Here is a 17,002-nt window from a genome sequence, read left to right as displayed (position 1 = left end):
AATCAGATCTGGGCCGAGCTTCCATTCTCTCCCCCCCCCCCCCCCCCCCCGACCACACACCCCAAGTACATCAGCCTCAACAAGTGGGCAGTGCCCCTCCAAGCTTGAATGGAGGGTAAGTCTGTTAAGCCTAAAGAGAAGGCTTCACAGGAGAGTAAGGGCACTCTCATAGACGTAAGGACAAATCATCTATGTCTAAGACTGTCCCAAAAAGAAGGGATCCCTCCCTGACCCTATCGAAGTAAGAAGAGCCAGTTCACACAGGTGCTGACATCTTAGGGCACAATTAAATCTTCTTGACAAGAGAAGGAGGCTTGCCAGAGTACAGGTCTGATGGTTCAGACACCAGCACTGATGGTGAAGATGTGGGATAGACAGCTCCTGGCGCTTCTGTCCACTTTGGGAACCAAGGTGGTACTGGTAGTGCTGTGGCCCCAGAAGGAGCCAACAGCCATGTTGACCAGAGAGGCTCTGGCTTTGCCAGCTCCACCAGTTGACTCTCTTCATACTCTGGGATGGTCGGAGACGTGTCTTCCCAGAAGACAACTTTGCTCTCTCCCATCTGCAGTCACCACTCCTATTGCAGAGCTGCACATCCAGCTGGTGGAAATTCAGGAGCCTCAGCATGGCTTACTAGACATTTCCTCCCAGTCCAGTAGTGTGGTCCTCTCCATCAACTAGGCCATTATAGATCCAGAAAAGGTGTTTTGGTGCACCCCTGCTTCTTGTGCTACCACCCTTACAAGGGCTGCAAAGTCCTACTTTGTCCCATCCAAGTGGGGAGAGCTCTTCTTCTCTCACTCTCATTCAGACTCTCTGGTGTTGCAGGTGGCTACACAGCGGTCGAAGCAACAGTACCCACAGGCTACTCCCTCTGATAAGGGACACAAGAGACTCAACCTTCGGGAAGAAAGGTCTTCTCTTCTACCTCCCTCCAGTTCAGGATCTCTAATTATCAGCCTCTTTTGGCCAAATACGATTTTATCAATTATGCTAAATTTCTAGAGTTTAAGGACAAGCTCTCTGAGGAGGATAGAGAACGCTTCCAGGCCTTAGTGGGTGAGGGCACATTTGTGGCCAGAGCTTCACTCCAAGCCATGGTGGACGTGGCAGATACTGCATCAAGGGGGATGGCTACAGCCATTGTCATGATGAGAGACTTGTGGTTGTAATCCTTGGGTTTCGCTGGAGAGGTGCAGAGTACATTCAAGATCTACCCGTTGATACTATCAACCTATTCCACTAGAAAATGGATGGGTCTCTCCACTCCCTCAAAGAGTCAAGAACAATTCTTTGCTCGATGGGCATTTATACTCCTGCCCCTCAAGAGGAACCATCATAGACAAGGTTATAAGACAAAACCTCAGCCCTTTTATCATCAGTGTCCTCAGGAGCCATCACACAAATTAGACCAATGAACCCAGCCTCTGCAACATCCACTGCCACTTTGTACACTAACCCCAGACAAAAAGTGTTTCTTTTGATGGGACTGTTGAGACCCGTGCCCCTTTTATGATGACTATTCATTCTCCTCTTCAAATGTTTGAAGGTTGCCTTCCCCAATTTATCAAAAACCAGAGGGCCCTAAACTACAGACAAATGGTTGTCCATGAGGTTGTCCATGGTGGCTATCTAACTGAGTTTCTGTAAACTCCTTCCCACAAACCTCCTTCCCATTTCCTCTTCAGGGACCACTCTCACTAGGAGATTTTACGACAGGAGGTGAACACCCTGCTCCTCAGGGAGCCATAGAAAAGGTTCCAGCTCAATGCCATGGTACGGGTTTCTATTCTCCTTGGTCCCCAAGAAGAGTGGAGGATGGAGGCTGATTCTCAATCTATGTCAGTTAAATAAGTTTATCCAACAATTAAAATTCTGCACGATATCCTGGGCATCAATAATTACCTCATTAGAAGAGAGCACATTGTTTGTGGCTCTCAACAGGCCACAAGAGGTTCCTCTTCGACCAGAAGCACTACCAATTCAGAGTCCTCCCCTTCAGTCTGGCGACAGTACTCAGGGTATTTATAAACTTTTTTTCAGTGCTGGCTGTTTGGATGAGAAGACAGGGATTTACAGTCTTCCAAGACCTCAGCGACTGGCTTCTCGCAGGCAGTTCCTGTGAGGTAGTCCACAGGGCAACCCGTGTTCTGCTCAGCCTTTTTACCTTCCCTAAGTGTCTGCATCATTCACGAAAAATCCATGTTGACCTCCACGAGGTACGTAGACTTCATAGGGACATTAGACTCAACTACAGCAAGAACATATCTACCTCTCGAAAGGTTTCAGGCCATGAGCACTCTTATACAGCAGGTTGTTATCAGACCCAAGTTATCAGTCAGAACTTGCCTTCCCTCTTTGGCCACATGGCTTCATGAACACATGTGACACCATTCACCAGGCTACATCTATGTTACCTAAAACCCTGACTTCTCTCTGTGCACTTTCTAGAGGAGGGCATCATGAACGACAAGGTCACAATTCCACCCAAGGTATTAAGCTCTCTTGTGTGGCGGACAAAACTGGAGAAGATTCGGGCAGGGATCCCTTTCCTTACACCGACACCCGAGTCAAACTATTGTTACTGATGCCTCCTACTTGGGCTGGGGTGCGTGTATGGGCGATCAAATGACACAGGACGTCTGGGCCTCGCAGGAGTCCAGAATGCACATCAACTTACTAGAACCCAGGGCAGTCTATCCAGCCTGCAATGCCTTCCTTCTACTCATCCAATACAAACATGTTCAGATAATGTTGGACAATTTGACAACACTATTTTATATAAACAAGTAAGTGGGGGTAGGGAAGCTATTTTTTTCTTTGTGTACAGAGGCAGTCATCCTCTGGAATCAGCAACATATTTATCAGGAGTGCAAAATTCCCTAGCAGAGTACCTACGTAAACACTTTTTCGTGAATCATAAATGGGAGGTTTACAATTCGATTCTCAACAATGTCTTTGCTCAGTGGGGAATGCCGACCTTGGACCTTTTTGCCTCACAAATGAACAGGAAATTTCTTTGGTATTACTCCAGAGCAGCCCTGGGCAAAGACTCATTGAGAGATGCCCTCCTGATGTCATGGAAGGGTTACCTGGGGTTTGCTTTACCTCCAATTCCTCTGATAGCGCAGGATTTGTGGACGATCTGTCAAGACAGAGCTTGAGTCGTCATCATCGTGTCCAGTTGGCTGAGACAGTTCCAGTACATGGATCTGTTGAAGCTTTCAGTGCACCCACCCAAGAGCACAACACAGGGACAACGTCACACACCCCAATCCAAGGTCACTGCAACTCAGAGCCTGGTATGTGGATGAGCATCAGAGATAGAATGCTCATGGTCCAAGAAGGTGCAAAACATCCTTAACCAAAATAGAAAAAAATTCTATGAGAAGCTGTTACTCAGCTAACTGGAAGCGTTTCTCCACTTGGGCTCATCAATATAATTTGTCTCTGGATTCTGTTGAAGTCCCTTATATCTTAGAGTATCTACTTACTTTTAAGTCTTCTGGTCATGCGTTCAGTTTCCTGTGGGTGCATTTCGCGGCAGTCAGCGCTTTCCATCCTCTTGGTGCATAACCATACAATCTTCACACACCCTGTCACAATAAGAGTTTTAAAGGGAATTCTCAGATCCTTTCCACCAGCAGTGAAGTTTGCACCTCAGTGGGACTTCAATTTTATTCTGTTCTCTCACTAAGGCTCCGTTTGAGCCACTGGCCATATGCTCTGTGGCCACCCATGAAGGTGGCCTTTCTCATAGCTATAACATTGGCCAAAAGAGTTGGTAAGCTGGGAACATTTAGAGTGGGCCCACCATATACTACCTTCTATAAAGAAAAGGTCTCGCTTCGCCCCCACCCCAGATTCATACCCAAGATAGTTTCTGCATTTGATATGAGTCCACTTACATGTATTTTTCCCTAAAGCGGGTGCCTTGGAAGAGGCAAGAAGGCAGCGTTCTCTGGATGTCCGGAAGGCTTCGGCGTTTTATCTGCCAGGAATAAAAGATGTGAGAAAGACACCTTTATTTTTTTCCCATAGCAGAGCAATAAAAAGGTCAACGTATATCAGCGTAGAGACTTTCAAAATGTACCTCGGGTTGTATTGTTCATGGTTACCAATTAGATGGCATCCTCCTGCTTGCCCCTCTCCACCATCCTGGAAGGAGAAAAGGCTCATTCCACCATGGGGCAAGCTACTTCAGCTGCATCTCTGAGAGACATACCCCTAGTAGAGGTCTGTAGGGCAGCTACTTGGAGCTCTTTGCATACCTTTACGAGACATTACACCTTGGTACAGTCATCAACTGCAGATATGGCTGTGGGGACAGCAGTACTACAGTCAGCTATTGCTTCTGTGTCCTGGCACCCACCACCTGGTTGACTAGTACTTGTTAACCTCCCACGTGTGGAATACACATAGGGACCATCACTCGAAGAAGAAATAGGGGTTACTTACCTGTATCTGGAAGTTCTTTGAGATGTGTGGCCCTTATCTGTATTCCACCACCCATCCTCCATCCCCTCTGCTGCAGATTGGTTACACTGAGGTAAGAATGGGGAAATTGGAGTGGTGGCAGCCCACACTGCCCTTTATGCCCTCTGTTGGAGCACAAAGAGAGCTACTGAGCATGTGTGGGCCAATGGATACTGCTTACAAGAAATTCCAGACTCAAGCACATGGTGCACCTGTGTACCCGTGTGGGGAACACAGAGAGGGACCACACACTCGAAGAACTTCCGGTTACAGATCAGTAATCTCCAGTTACACTGGAAGGAAAAAGAACGCATTTTTTATTTTTCTCTTAGAGGCTGATCGTTGTAAAAACAACAACGACAAAAAAGCATGTTAGCTTTGTAGGGGTTTCTGGTAACAGGAACATATGTTTAAGTTAATGATGATGCATTGATTTCCCTTACCTCATTGCATTTCCTAATGCACTCTCAGACTGAGCCAAGTGCAATTGTGGGGTGAAGTGTCTTTCCATTAAATAGATTGTTTTTAGTACTTCTTAAATTGCTGAGATTAATTGGGTTATAGACTCCCTCTGAACCAAAACCTGTGATGGATGGCAGAGAGTACATATAAGCCTGTTAACCTGCTGTGGGGTATCCAGAAAACATCAGTAAGCTAGTACTGTTTCTACTGGCTCAGCTTCAAAATGAGATCTTGCCGTGATGATGCACCACTATTGCCCTGGAATGATTTTGCTTTGTTTTCACTTTAAGGTATACTCTTTACTGCAACTAACCTGTCTTTCAAACTCCTGTCTTTTTGCTTCAAAGCCTTATCTTTGGTCAAACTGTGCTGGTCAGTCTATAGTAGCAGTTTGAGCAACTGGACTGTAATCAATCAGTCTGTCTTGTGCACACATTTGAAAAATCTACCAGTAGTAAGTAGTCAATAAATATCTCAGTAAGAAACTGCTGAACCAAAAACTTGATCCAAAAAGCAGTTTATAACTTACTTCTCCTGTGTCATACCCAAGGGTTTCAGCAGCCTAACGAAGCAACCTGTTTAACAATACATTAACAGCTATATAAAAGGGACTCTCCAACAGTGAAGGACATGAAACTGAGAGCATTTTTTTCCAGATGAAGAGTGATTTGTTACACTCAGCTATAGTTTGACACTGAACTATACTGTGAACCATAAATATACAGTAGATCTTCTCAGGTAGTAGGAAGGCCTCTTTGACAAGTACATTTTAGTTCCCAAGAATGATGAGCTCTGGAAATAGTTGTGTTTGCAAATCTAATAACAGTGCAGTCTTGGAGCTGACCCTCTGTGGCTTTGTGCACTGAAACAGCTGGCATTGATGTCTTCCTTGTCTCTTTGATGCAGCACGGGGTTCAGACTTAAGGGTGAGGTGGTATGGATGGATCTCAGAGATGCTTGAGGCAGTTTATGGCTCTCCCAGATGATAAATTACTCTTTGGTAGCTAAGACTGGGTATGTTCCAGAAAGCACCCTAGGCAGACACGGAAGGGCATCAAAGTTCCTTTTCACAGATAAGATGACGTTCATGCACAAAATCCCTAAGAATTCTTTCAAGATAGACAAGATTGGACAAAAGTTTTATATTTTGCAGAGAGGCAGACTCAGTACAACTGGAGACTTGAAACATCCTTTTTGTAGATGAAAATGTGTCGGGTCTTCAGCACTTAAAATTCACTGCTTTTACTTCCCTGTTAAGTAAACGGAGCAAAGTTCCCGCTGAAGAACAGCTCCATCTCCCTACCGCATGCCTGGAGAAAACAAATGTAGACCCGCATGGCAATAAAGAGAGTCGTGAGAAGCCATGAAAATAGTATGTATTAAAACAGTGGGATTGTTCTGCGGTACAGTCGCATTGCATCAAGGCTGGATGTGAAGTGTAAGGGGAAAGGATTTCTCACTACTTCAGGAAATTTTCACATCCTTTGTTACCTGGGCTAGCTGGAAAGAAGTAACACGTCAAGCCGATTGTGCGTCACCCATCCACAACTGGTATCACAAAAGAGTCTAGCAGAAATAGAAATTGAGGAAGACCATGGTACTGTCCTTCAAAAACTCAGATGGAAGTGGAAAATGGAGAGTCTGCACCTCTAGTTGAATAGCCACTTTCTACTTCTCCTGGTCCTTCCTAATCCCATATATCTTAAACAGTCTGAACAGTAGTTGCCAGCAGAGCTCTACCACAGGACCAGTTTTTGTCTTGTATCTGAATGCAGAAGAAGTTTGAGAATTCACAGATTTGCTACACGATGAAAATTTTACCTTTCCTGACACGTGCAGCTTTTTTCCTCCCTAAGACTGTAATGAGACTTTGGTAGTGATGCAGCAAAATGTTTTTGTGTGTGCGAGGCTGCTTTGCAACTTCTTGGTTGGGGGGCAGGGGGAGGGGAACATCCCCCCAAAATGTTCCATGTTTGCCTGGAAATCATTTTTTTGAAGTATTTTCTAAAGAAATTCTAACTCTTTACCAGTTTGGAGAATTTTTTCATTTTGCCCTAGCAGGGGGAGTCTAAACTATAAGGGAAGAAGAGCAGATGATGACCAGTACTTGACATGTTAGCCTCTCTTTGTGACTTTTTGGGAACATTTCCTTCCTATCCCCCCCCTCCCGCCCCGCACACCCCTCTTCCTACCTTTCCATGAGGATGATTATCCCCCTGTTCACCACCCATGTCCCCTACTATTCACCACCCATGTCCCCTATTTAATGTGTCCCCTACTAACACAATAAGTTTAGATCTTGGAGGTAAAGGAAAGTGCACCATTAGCAAACTTGTTGTTACTTTTGCTTTTAAAACTGGCTTTATCTTCTTTCTTTCATTTGAGTCCTTGTCATCGTCTTCTAGTGCCTCATGCTTCAGCTTAATCATGATGCATTAATAACAGCAATGTTGTAAAAGCAAGTCTGCCCATTAACTCCATAAACCAGCTTTTTAGGTGAAAAAGGACCCTGACCCAAAAGTTAACTTTCCGTTTTGTTATGTAAACAGCATCTGTGTTTTGTGTAGAATAGTGTATAGCGTATTAGCAAGGCTATTCCAGACATGGATATTCATTGAGTCACTGACAAGATTAAATATTCTTGAGAAGCAGATGACTAAACATATGTATTACTTTACTTTAAACTACTTAGAAATAGGAATGTTATTGCAATATTAATTGGAACCTTCAAATGTTTAAAATTATGTGGCAACTTTATTGTTTTCTTGTTTCCTAAAGTTAGTTAAAAGTTTGGAGTTGCTGCTGAGTTTATTTTCTTGTTTGATTTCAGTAAAATATGAAAGAATCAAATTCTTGGTAATTGCTTTGAAGAGTTCTGTGGAAGTCTATGCATGGGCACCAAAGCCATACCACAAATTTATGGCCTTTAAGGTAACAGTATATTTTAACCGTCTTTGGGCTTTCTAATGTGTATTTGCAGTTACAGAGCTGCTTTTATAAAAAATGTTTGAACAACCCACAATGTTGATATATAGTTACATGTTCTCTAGTAAATCTGTCACTAATTCTGGATTACATTTTAATGCCATTATTGATGTTTGTTAAATGAAAGAGTCAGCGTATGTAACTAAATTAACATTCTGAATTGAACTCTGAATGTAAACGATAAATGGAAAACCTAACAAGGAGATTGCTCAGGTTGACAGCATCATATGGCAGCTGCCGAAGAGCAGTCAGTTGTCACTGCCACAGCTTCACTCTTGCTTAAGGAGAATGAAAAATTTAAAGCCCTGCTGGACTTCTCTCTTCTCTGCGAGCAATTTATTTTACGTGGTCACATAAAACATGTAGAAGAAGCTCACTAGGGTTGTGAACCTCCAGACCATGCTTCAATTCTAGGCAGATTAATTTTTGAGGTACTACACAAGTGTGTGTGTGTTGTCCTCTACATATACAAATCAAGAGACAGATAATTGAACGAAATCCCAATCTTGCTGCAAGTGAACAAATCACTAAATTATGTTAGTCTCACTTGTTTTTATGAGTGCTGTAAAATATCATTGGTCCCATGGTATCATTACCAAACTAGTCGTGGGGCGGTAGCCCCTCCTCCTCTGGGTCGGAGGGAGGCCACACCACCTCTCTACACCGTCAGGACTGCTGCCTAGTATCAGAGGAATTAGCGTTAGGTGTTAGTGTTCTGACCAGCCTAACAGGGCTGAGCCCCCATATAGTCAGTTGGTCCCGGCCCTTAGGCAGAAGCAGGAATCCCAGGGCCAGTAGGCTCTGGCCATTAGGCTGGGGCTGAGCAGCCAACCATCTATACCTCTGGGCCCTTTGCCCGGCCCCTGCTTAAACACCTTAGTCTGTGGTCTCGGGGCCCTTTTGGCAGGGGCCAGAGCAGACACCGTAGTCTGCAGGCTCTGGGTTCATTAAGCAGGGGCCAGAGTAAACCCAGCCATCTATATTCTCTGGGCCCTTTAGTCAGGGGCAGAGCAAACACAGGAGACAATTAGCTCCAAGCTTTTTAGTCAGGGGCAGGGCAAACACAATAGTCAATTAGCTCTAGGCTCCTGGTGCAGGGAAAACCCAGGGCAGAGCGAAAACCCAGGAGTCAATTGGCTCTGGGCCCGTGGTGCAAGGACAGAGGAAAAACCGAGGGGTGAGGTGTCCTAGCTCCAGTGGACAACTGACAAATGCAGGCCTCTTGACCTGGCAAAGGGAGGCTGCCACCCCAGGGGATCCACCCTACTCCACTGGGCCCCGACGCAGGGGGCGGAGTGATCCACCACTGGGTCAGCAGGGAATCCAGCTGCAACACACCGACCATGCTTCAGGCAGCGCTACAGCCAGACTAAAGTTGGCTGTCGCTGGGCCACTTCCTCCCCTCTCCTCGGGTTGTACCTGGGACCACGGGGCATCTTCCGTTTCCCCCGGGTAGGTGGCCAGCGGCAGTCCTGGAGGGTCCCTGGCAGAGACAGGTTTCCCCAGCGGGGTCACTTGGCTCAGCCGCAGTCTCAGCTGGCTGGAGCGAGCAGGACATGTCTGTCTCCCTCAGTGTCCTAGCTCCAAATGAGCCAGAGGCGCTGCCCTTTATACTTCCGATTCCAATTACCCACATCTGGTGGGTGGGGTGAGCCAGGTCTGGCTCTGCCCACTTGGGCACAGAGGGTGGTTCCTCCCCCCGGGTCAGAGGGAGGCCACACCGCACACTACCCAAACTGTTGTGCAGAAGATGAGATTGTCACTTACAAATTAAAAATATACTAAAGGAGTTTAACATGGGTTGATGATTAGTTTTTATTTCTGCTTTTTTAGTCCAGGGAAGTTGTTTTAGTTCATAGTGTTATATGGCTGAGTCCTGCACAGATATGACTATTCTGACCTCAGTCCAGCAAAGCACATAATCCAGGGACTTAACCTCAGTGGAATGCCTCACATCTGTAAAGGCATGTACTTAACCACGCTGCTGGATCAAGTAGGATGACTTTGAAGGAGCAAGCTACCAGCGTGTGTGTGTGAGATAAGCATGTTTTTAAGGACTCCCATCTCAATGTTGTGTGCTAAGCGGAGATGTAGATCTGACTCCTCCTTTTAATTACTGTCTTGCAGTCATTTGGAGAATTGGTACATAAGCCATTGCTGGTGGATCTAACTGTAGAGGAAGGTCAGAGGCTGAAAGTGATCTATGGTTCCTGTGCTGGTTTCCATGCTGTTGATGTGGACTCGGGATCAGTCTATGATATTTATCTGCCAACGCATGTAAGAATTGTGGCTCAGTATGGGATTTTTATTTCTTAGGTTTTTTTTCACTTACTTCACATTGAAAAGATATACAGGTGTTCAAATGCTGTGGTATAATCATACCGTGAGCAACCATGCAGAAAAGTCATCTATTCCCTTCACTATGCTTTGCTAACTTCTGAAATTGTGATTATCACTTGTGGGTTAGTTAAAAGATAAGAGCATCTTGCACTTAAAAAAAAAAAAATAAAAAATCCCCAAACCCACAAATAAAAAATCCTAAACCTCTTTTCCTTCATAGAACATTACACCTCCTCTAAATACTAGGTACAAAACACATTTTGTTAATGTCAGTCCTAATGCATGCTCAAAATAATACAGCTCAAGATCTTGAGGGCTTGCTATTTCAGTCCTTGTGGTGACTAACGTGTTTTACAGCAAGAATGAAAAGAACGTAATTTTGTTAAAATAGATGTTGTGTAAAACAGTGGCTCTCAACCTTTCCAGATGACTGTACGCCTTTCAGGAGTCTGATTTGTCTTGCATACACAAGTTTCACCTCACTTAAAAACAACTTGCTTCCAAAATCAGACATAAAAATACAAAAGTGCCACAGCACGCTATCACTGAAAAATTGCTTACTGTCTCCTTTTTACCATACAATTATAAAATTGATTGGAATATAAGTATTTGTACTTACATTTCAGTGTGATTCTTGAGCCTGTTTTTCACTTGTGAGCCTTCTCCGAAGCCTGAGCCCCAGGCAGCGGGGCTGAAGCATGTAACTTAGCTTTGCGGGGCCTCCTATGGCATGGAACCCCAGCATTTGCCCTGCTTGTCATCCCTTAATGCTGGCCCTGCACTTGCAACTCTCCTAAACCTATTCCATGACCCTCTCCAGGGGGGCTGCAAGCCCCATGTTGAGAAACACCGATCTAGATGAGTTGATGTACCCCTTGGAAGACCTCTGAGTACCCCCAGGGGTACATGTACCCCTGGTTAAGACCGACGGCTGTAAAAGATATAAAACCATCCTATATCAGAACCTATATGGGCTCTTAAATTTAAAAACCTAAAAACCGAAAAGGGATGGTAAAGTATAATTATGTGAGCATATTGACAAAAAAATCTTTGGAAGCAGAGAGGAATGAAGTCAGATGAATGCAAGAGGAACGACCTTTGACATGCAGCGAAAGGACAGTCCCTGCTAGCCTAAAACAGTGGTGAGATCACCATCAAGTATGTGGAAAGAGGAGGCAGAGCAGGGCACCAGTTCCCTATGGCCACTCTCTCAGCCTAGGCAGGACAAGGCTAAAAGAGAAGGCGTCCGTTAACAGTCATTGGTAGTTTTTAAGGACAGTTCTGTATGGGAGTGGAATTCTGTTGTGGGTTTTGTGCAAGACAAACTTTTTTTTAACTTAAAAGAAAAGAAAAAAGTAAAGCTGTTCAATACATTTCTGCCTTAGAAGGTTACTATTGGAAAGTGTTCAAGACTTGCAAACATTAAGCCCTCCAAAATTTATAGAGAGAACGAAAATAGGATGATGATAGAATATATAGCTATAGCTAGTCTTATATCAATTTGGAAAAAATAGTAAATTGCATAATTCCTTCATATGTATTCCCTAGAATTATTAATCAAGTTCACTTCCAAGTCATTAGTAGAAACATTACTGATTTTAATTTTTCTTTTCTACCTTTAAAATGAATTGACCAGAATTATTAAAAAAATAAAATGAATTATCATTTTACTGCAGTAGACACAGGCAATTACAGAGCAGCTGGTGCACTGAGAAAATTAAATTTAAAAAATGAGATAAAATGACATCAGTAATTAAATATAAACTGAGTAATAGCTTGAAGAATAAGTATTTTATGGATCTTAAAGATCACCTGAATATATTATCTTTATTTGCACCTAGAGGTCCCAACCAAGACCAGGGCCTCCCTGTGCTAGGCACTGTACAAACACACCATGAGAGATCATCCCTGCCGCAAAGTGCTTACAATCTAAGCAGATAAATGGTGGGAATGGACACAGAAGGACAGAGAGGTGAAGTGACTTGCTCAAGGTCACACAGCAAGTGAACGGCAGAACTGGGAAGACAACCCAGTCTCTAGAGTTCCAGTCCAGTGCTCTTTGCTCCGGTTTGCTTTGCCATGTTACCATGTAGCTAAGTCAGCACTGAAAATCTCAACCGCAGACTAATGAAGGAATAACTACAGGTCATTCCATAGAACTGGTCAATCAAATATTCTGGAGATGACCGTTTGATGGGACTTAATGTGTCTCCTCAGGGCCTTTACCTCATCATGGCCCCAGTGACCTATGTTTTCTTCCTTTCTACAGTCTGCTTTTAAAAAAAAAAAGTATCCAGCCCTTTATACTGGGAGCAGCTCAGGTGAAAAATAGTGTCTTTGCTTTTGTTTTGCTTCTGTAGATCCAGAGCAGCATACAACCACACGCAATCATCATTCTCCCAAACACCGATGGGATGGAGCTGCTGGTTTGCTATGAGGATGAAGGGGTTTATGTTAATACCTATGGGAGGATCACCAAAGATGTGGTTCTGCAGTGGGGAGAGATGCCCACATCAGTTGGTATGTGTCCTGTGAGAATCAAACATAATCTGCAAAGTTAGGGAGTAACAGGGTGGGGATACTTGGTCTTCAGGTGTTTCATTCTGAAGCAGTTATGCTGTAAATATTATTGGTAGACAAGTGCCAAAATGGTGAGATGGTATTAGTCTGGTAGTTTTTGTTTAGTTTCTTTTAGAATGAAATCCAAATAAATGTTATGGCGTACTGGGAACAAAATAACTTATTGAGCATTTGGTTCCTAGTAGCCTGTTGAAAATAGATATATTTTTGCTAAATTGTGATAACCTGCATTTCTAAAGGGATTTGGGCTGGTATTATTTTGAGAGATTTCTTAATTGTTAATAGGCTTATATGTGATTTGATTAGTCTTTTTGTGATCTTAAGCAGTAAAGCATTTTATATTAAAAATATTTTTTAATTACCATAGTTATCTAGAGAATAGAGAAGGAACTTTCATGAGACAAAATGTCTCATACCACAGTGACCTACCACGTTTCTTTCTATGATCGTTAACTACAGACTAATTCCCATTAAAGTAAGTGGAAAGATTTAAACTAATTTCAGTGAGAATTGGATTGGGCCCCTTCAGTATGTTCTTGTAAACGTTAGGGGCCAGATTCTCAACTTGTATGAATGGTCATAGCTCCAATTGAAGTCAATGGAGCTATAACAGTTTACACCAACTGAAGATCTTGCTTAGTGCTTTTAAGATGATGTGTTAGTGGTCAAATTGTCCTCCAACCCCCCCCCCCCCAAAAAACCCTAAATAAATTAAAAGTTCATTATTATGGTAAATATGCTTATACCATAGCAAGTTATGTAATTTAAATCCCCTATAAATTAACAGTCAAATACGTTCTTGTATGAAATGGGAGTGCTATTAAATATTTGAGCCTTAACATTTTAGGACATCCTTGCCAAGATCTGCTAAATCATAATTTTATGATTCTATTCTATTCTATTGAAAATACACCCACAAACCAGAGGCAGCTCCTTTTTCCCTTGTTTAATCCTTTGATCTTCTTTGAGTGATGATGCCTACGTGTATCCCACACATGGGTATGCATGCATGTCATACGCCCAAGTCCAGAAATTCTTCAAAGCAATGCCAGCCACTTCTCCTCCTGTCAGCTTTAGGGGCTGTCACATGCTCTTTGCCAACAGCTGGATCACCAGTTGGGTCTTGGAGATTATCTAGCAGGGATACTCAATAGAGTTTGTCTCCTTCCCTCCTCACAAACCCCCTTCCTGGTCTCCCTTTGGGGACCACTGTCACCAACTGATTCTTCATCAGAAGGCGGAATCCCTTTTCGGTAGCAAGGGAGAGGGTTCTACTTCCCCATATTTACACCTAGCAGCGGTTAGTGCTTTCCTCCCTCCAGCAGAAGGATGTTCTGTCTTTACTCACCCGGCAACTGTACAATTGTCCTATTGGCACTCACAGGTCTTCCCTTTGAACCTATGGCAACATGTGCCATGACCTTTTTCATGGTCATCACTTTGGCCAGAAGGGTCAGTGAACTAAGAGCCATAATGGTAGACCCTCCCTATTTCACGAAGGGAAGGTTTCCTTTAGGGGAAGGTATTTCCCCTCAGTGTTTCATGAAGGAAAGTTTCCTTTAGGTCATGCCCAAAATTTCTTCCCACAATTGTTTCTGAGTTCCACATCAGTCAGTCAGTAGTTACCTGTATTTTTCCCCAAACCCCATGCCTCTTCCGAAGATAAGAGACTTCACTCCCTCGATGTCAGGCATGCCCTGGCATTCTACCAGCAGAGAACCAAACCCATTAGAAGATCTCCAAGATTCTTTATTGCCATAGCACAGTGGTTTTCAACCTTTTTTCATTTGTGGACCCCTAAAAAATTTTGAATGGAGGTGTAGATCCCTTTGGAAATCTTACACATAGTCTGCAGAACCCCAGGGGTCTACGGACCACAGGTTAAAAATAACTGCCATAGCAGAAAGATCATGTGGGCAAGCCATATCCTCCCAGAAGATTTCTAAGTGGGTTTCGGGATGAATCTTAGAATACTACAAAATAGCAAAAATTTCCCCTCCTGGGGGTATAACCGCTCACTCCCTATGAACACAAGCTGCTTCCATAGCATCCTTATGGTACGTTCCGCTGCGGGACATTGCAGGGCAGCAACTTGGAGTTCTGTCCATGTGTTCTCAATGTACTACGCTCTAGTCCAAGCAGCGACTGCAGATGCAGCCGTCGGAACGGCAGTACTACAGGCATCTCTGCTGCCACCTTTCTCACACTCTCCTCCAGTCTGAACACTGCTTGCCAGTCACCCACGTGACACCCAGGGACCATTACTCGAAGAAGAAATGGAGGTTCCTTTACTGTAACTGGAGGTTCTTTGAGATGTGTGGTCCCTGTCTGTATTCCACTGCCTGCCCTCCATCCCTTCTGCTTTGGATCCAGTTGGGTTGCAGGAAGAAGAACTGGAGGGGTGTTGACCCACACTGCCTTTTATGCCCTTGGATGGGAGTGCCGGGGCACTACTGCACGTTTGTGGGTCAATGGACACTGCTTTGAAGAATTTCCGGACTCAGGTGCATGACGCACGTGCGTAACCATGTGTGGAATACAGAGAGGGACTATGCATCTCAAAGAAGCTCCAGTTACAGTAAGTCACCTCCATTTATCTTTGTTAGAGCTCATCAGAATAACACCTGGATTATCTGTTGACCATGTTTTTTATAATGACAACTTTTTCTTCTTGAGATTTTACTACATCCCAGTAGTAATTACTGAACGACTACAAGAATTCTTTTCGTTCTGCTAGTACGAAGCTCTTTAGCTAATGGAGATTAGAAGTGACATTCAAAGAAAAAACTGTCCTATTTTGCTTTTTTATGATGATGGAAAGGAGATCTACAGTCGCGCTTTGAAAACTATAGGGAAAGCTGTGTTATCCGGCACTTTAAAAACCGGAAAGCTCTATAAATGGGCATTTCGGGAACAGGTGTGGGGTGTAGGCTCTGGGAGGGAGTTTGGATGCGGGAGGGGGCTCTGGGTTGGGATTTGGGGCACAGGAGGGGTTTCAGGGTGCTGGATCTGGGCGCTGCTCACCTCAGGCAGCTACCCGCAAGTGGAGATGTGTCCGAAAACCCCTCCTGTGCCCCAATCCCCTGCCCCAGCCCCCTGCCACACCCAAATTCCCTCCCTCTTAGCTAACCGGAATTTTTGATTTACTGGCACCCCCACCCCCCCACCCCCATTCACCCAACATGCCGGATATCAAAGCTTTTACTGTATTATGGACTCCTATAAAATATAGAGAATACCTTTCAAAGTAGTACAATTTTTCAGAATGGAAGAAACTTTTTTAAAAATATGCCAACTGTAAAATACTTTTGTTTTTTACATGAGCAATTCCCCCCCCTCCCCCCCCATCAATTTCTGTTTTTGCTGAGAAATATAATTAGTGGAATTATAACACCACAAGAGACATAAAAGTTAAGAAGGGAAAGGATTTTACTCCATTTAAATCTTGAGTTCCGTTTTTTCATTATTGCCTACATCTAATTAAACCTATCTGCTGGCAACACTTAAGAGAAAAGCTCTGTGTAAAACTGAACACTCAACCCATTTCATTGAAAGTTGTGAAAGCTCCCATTTTCACTTTAGCCTTCCAATGAATACTGCAGCAAAAAAGGATACTTTTGATAAAAAAACAAACAAACAACAAAAATCCTTCTCTCTTTTTAAAAAAAAATAAAAATTAAACTGTTCTCACCTTCTTATGCATCATAAGGAATTTTTTTTTAAATAAAAAGGTAAGTGTTTTTTCTTTGCAAGCCACTTTTAAGACAGAGGGTTTTACAATTGCTGTCTGTTGCTTTTTAATACATGTTGGTTTTTGTTTGTTTCTATAGCATACATTCGATCCAATCAGATTATGGGCTGGGGAGAAAAGGCTATTGAGATACGATCAGTGGAAACTGGGCATTTGGATGGCGTGTTCATGCACAAAAGGGCACAAAGACTCAAGTTCTTATGTGAACGGAATGACAAGGTAGTCTTTTTTTTTTTGCTTGCAACTTTTTGCCTTCAGTTACACCATGTTCTCTAATTGCATTATAAATATCTTGAACATTAAAGCTTAACACAAATCTCTGCTTGCTTTCTTCTTCATCAGACTTCGGTGAGCAAGCAAATGATCTGAACACTTGGCTACCATCGTAAATAGTTTTTATCTCTTTCT

At 43.5% G+C, this 17,002-nt stretch overlaps 1 protein-coding gene across 4 annotated transcripts in view; it reads left to right on the top strand.

Moving 5' to 3' along the window:
* The window catches only part of MAP4K4 (mitogen-activated protein kinase kinase kinase kinase 4), a 242,746-nt gene that overhangs the window by 222,642 nt on the left and 3,102 nt on the right, over positions 1–17,002 (top strand). For all 4 annotated transcript variants that reach the window (XM_048857604.2, XM_048857623.2, XM_048857614.2 and 1 more), the window contains 4 exons: positions 7,769–7,869; positions 10,051–10,200; positions 12,624–12,783; positions 16,674–16,813. In XM_048857604.2, coding sequence (XP_048713561.1) covers positions 7,769–7,869; positions 10,051–10,200; positions 12,624–12,783; positions 16,674–16,813 — 551 coding nt within the window. The remainder of the gene's footprint in view (positions 1–7,768; positions 7,870–10,050; positions 10,201–12,623; positions 12,784–16,673; positions 16,814–17,002) is intronic.

This window comes from Caretta caretta, chromosome 1 (genome assembly GCF_965140235.1).
Source record: "Caretta caretta isolate rCarCar2 chromosome 1, rCarCar1.hap1, whole genome shotgun sequence".
Taxonomy (NCBI): domain Eukaryota; kingdom Metazoa; phylum Chordata; order Testudines; family Cheloniidae; genus Caretta; species Caretta caretta.
Note: the sequence above shows the minus strand (reverse complement) of the source record. Positions and strands in the feature narration are given on the sequence as shown.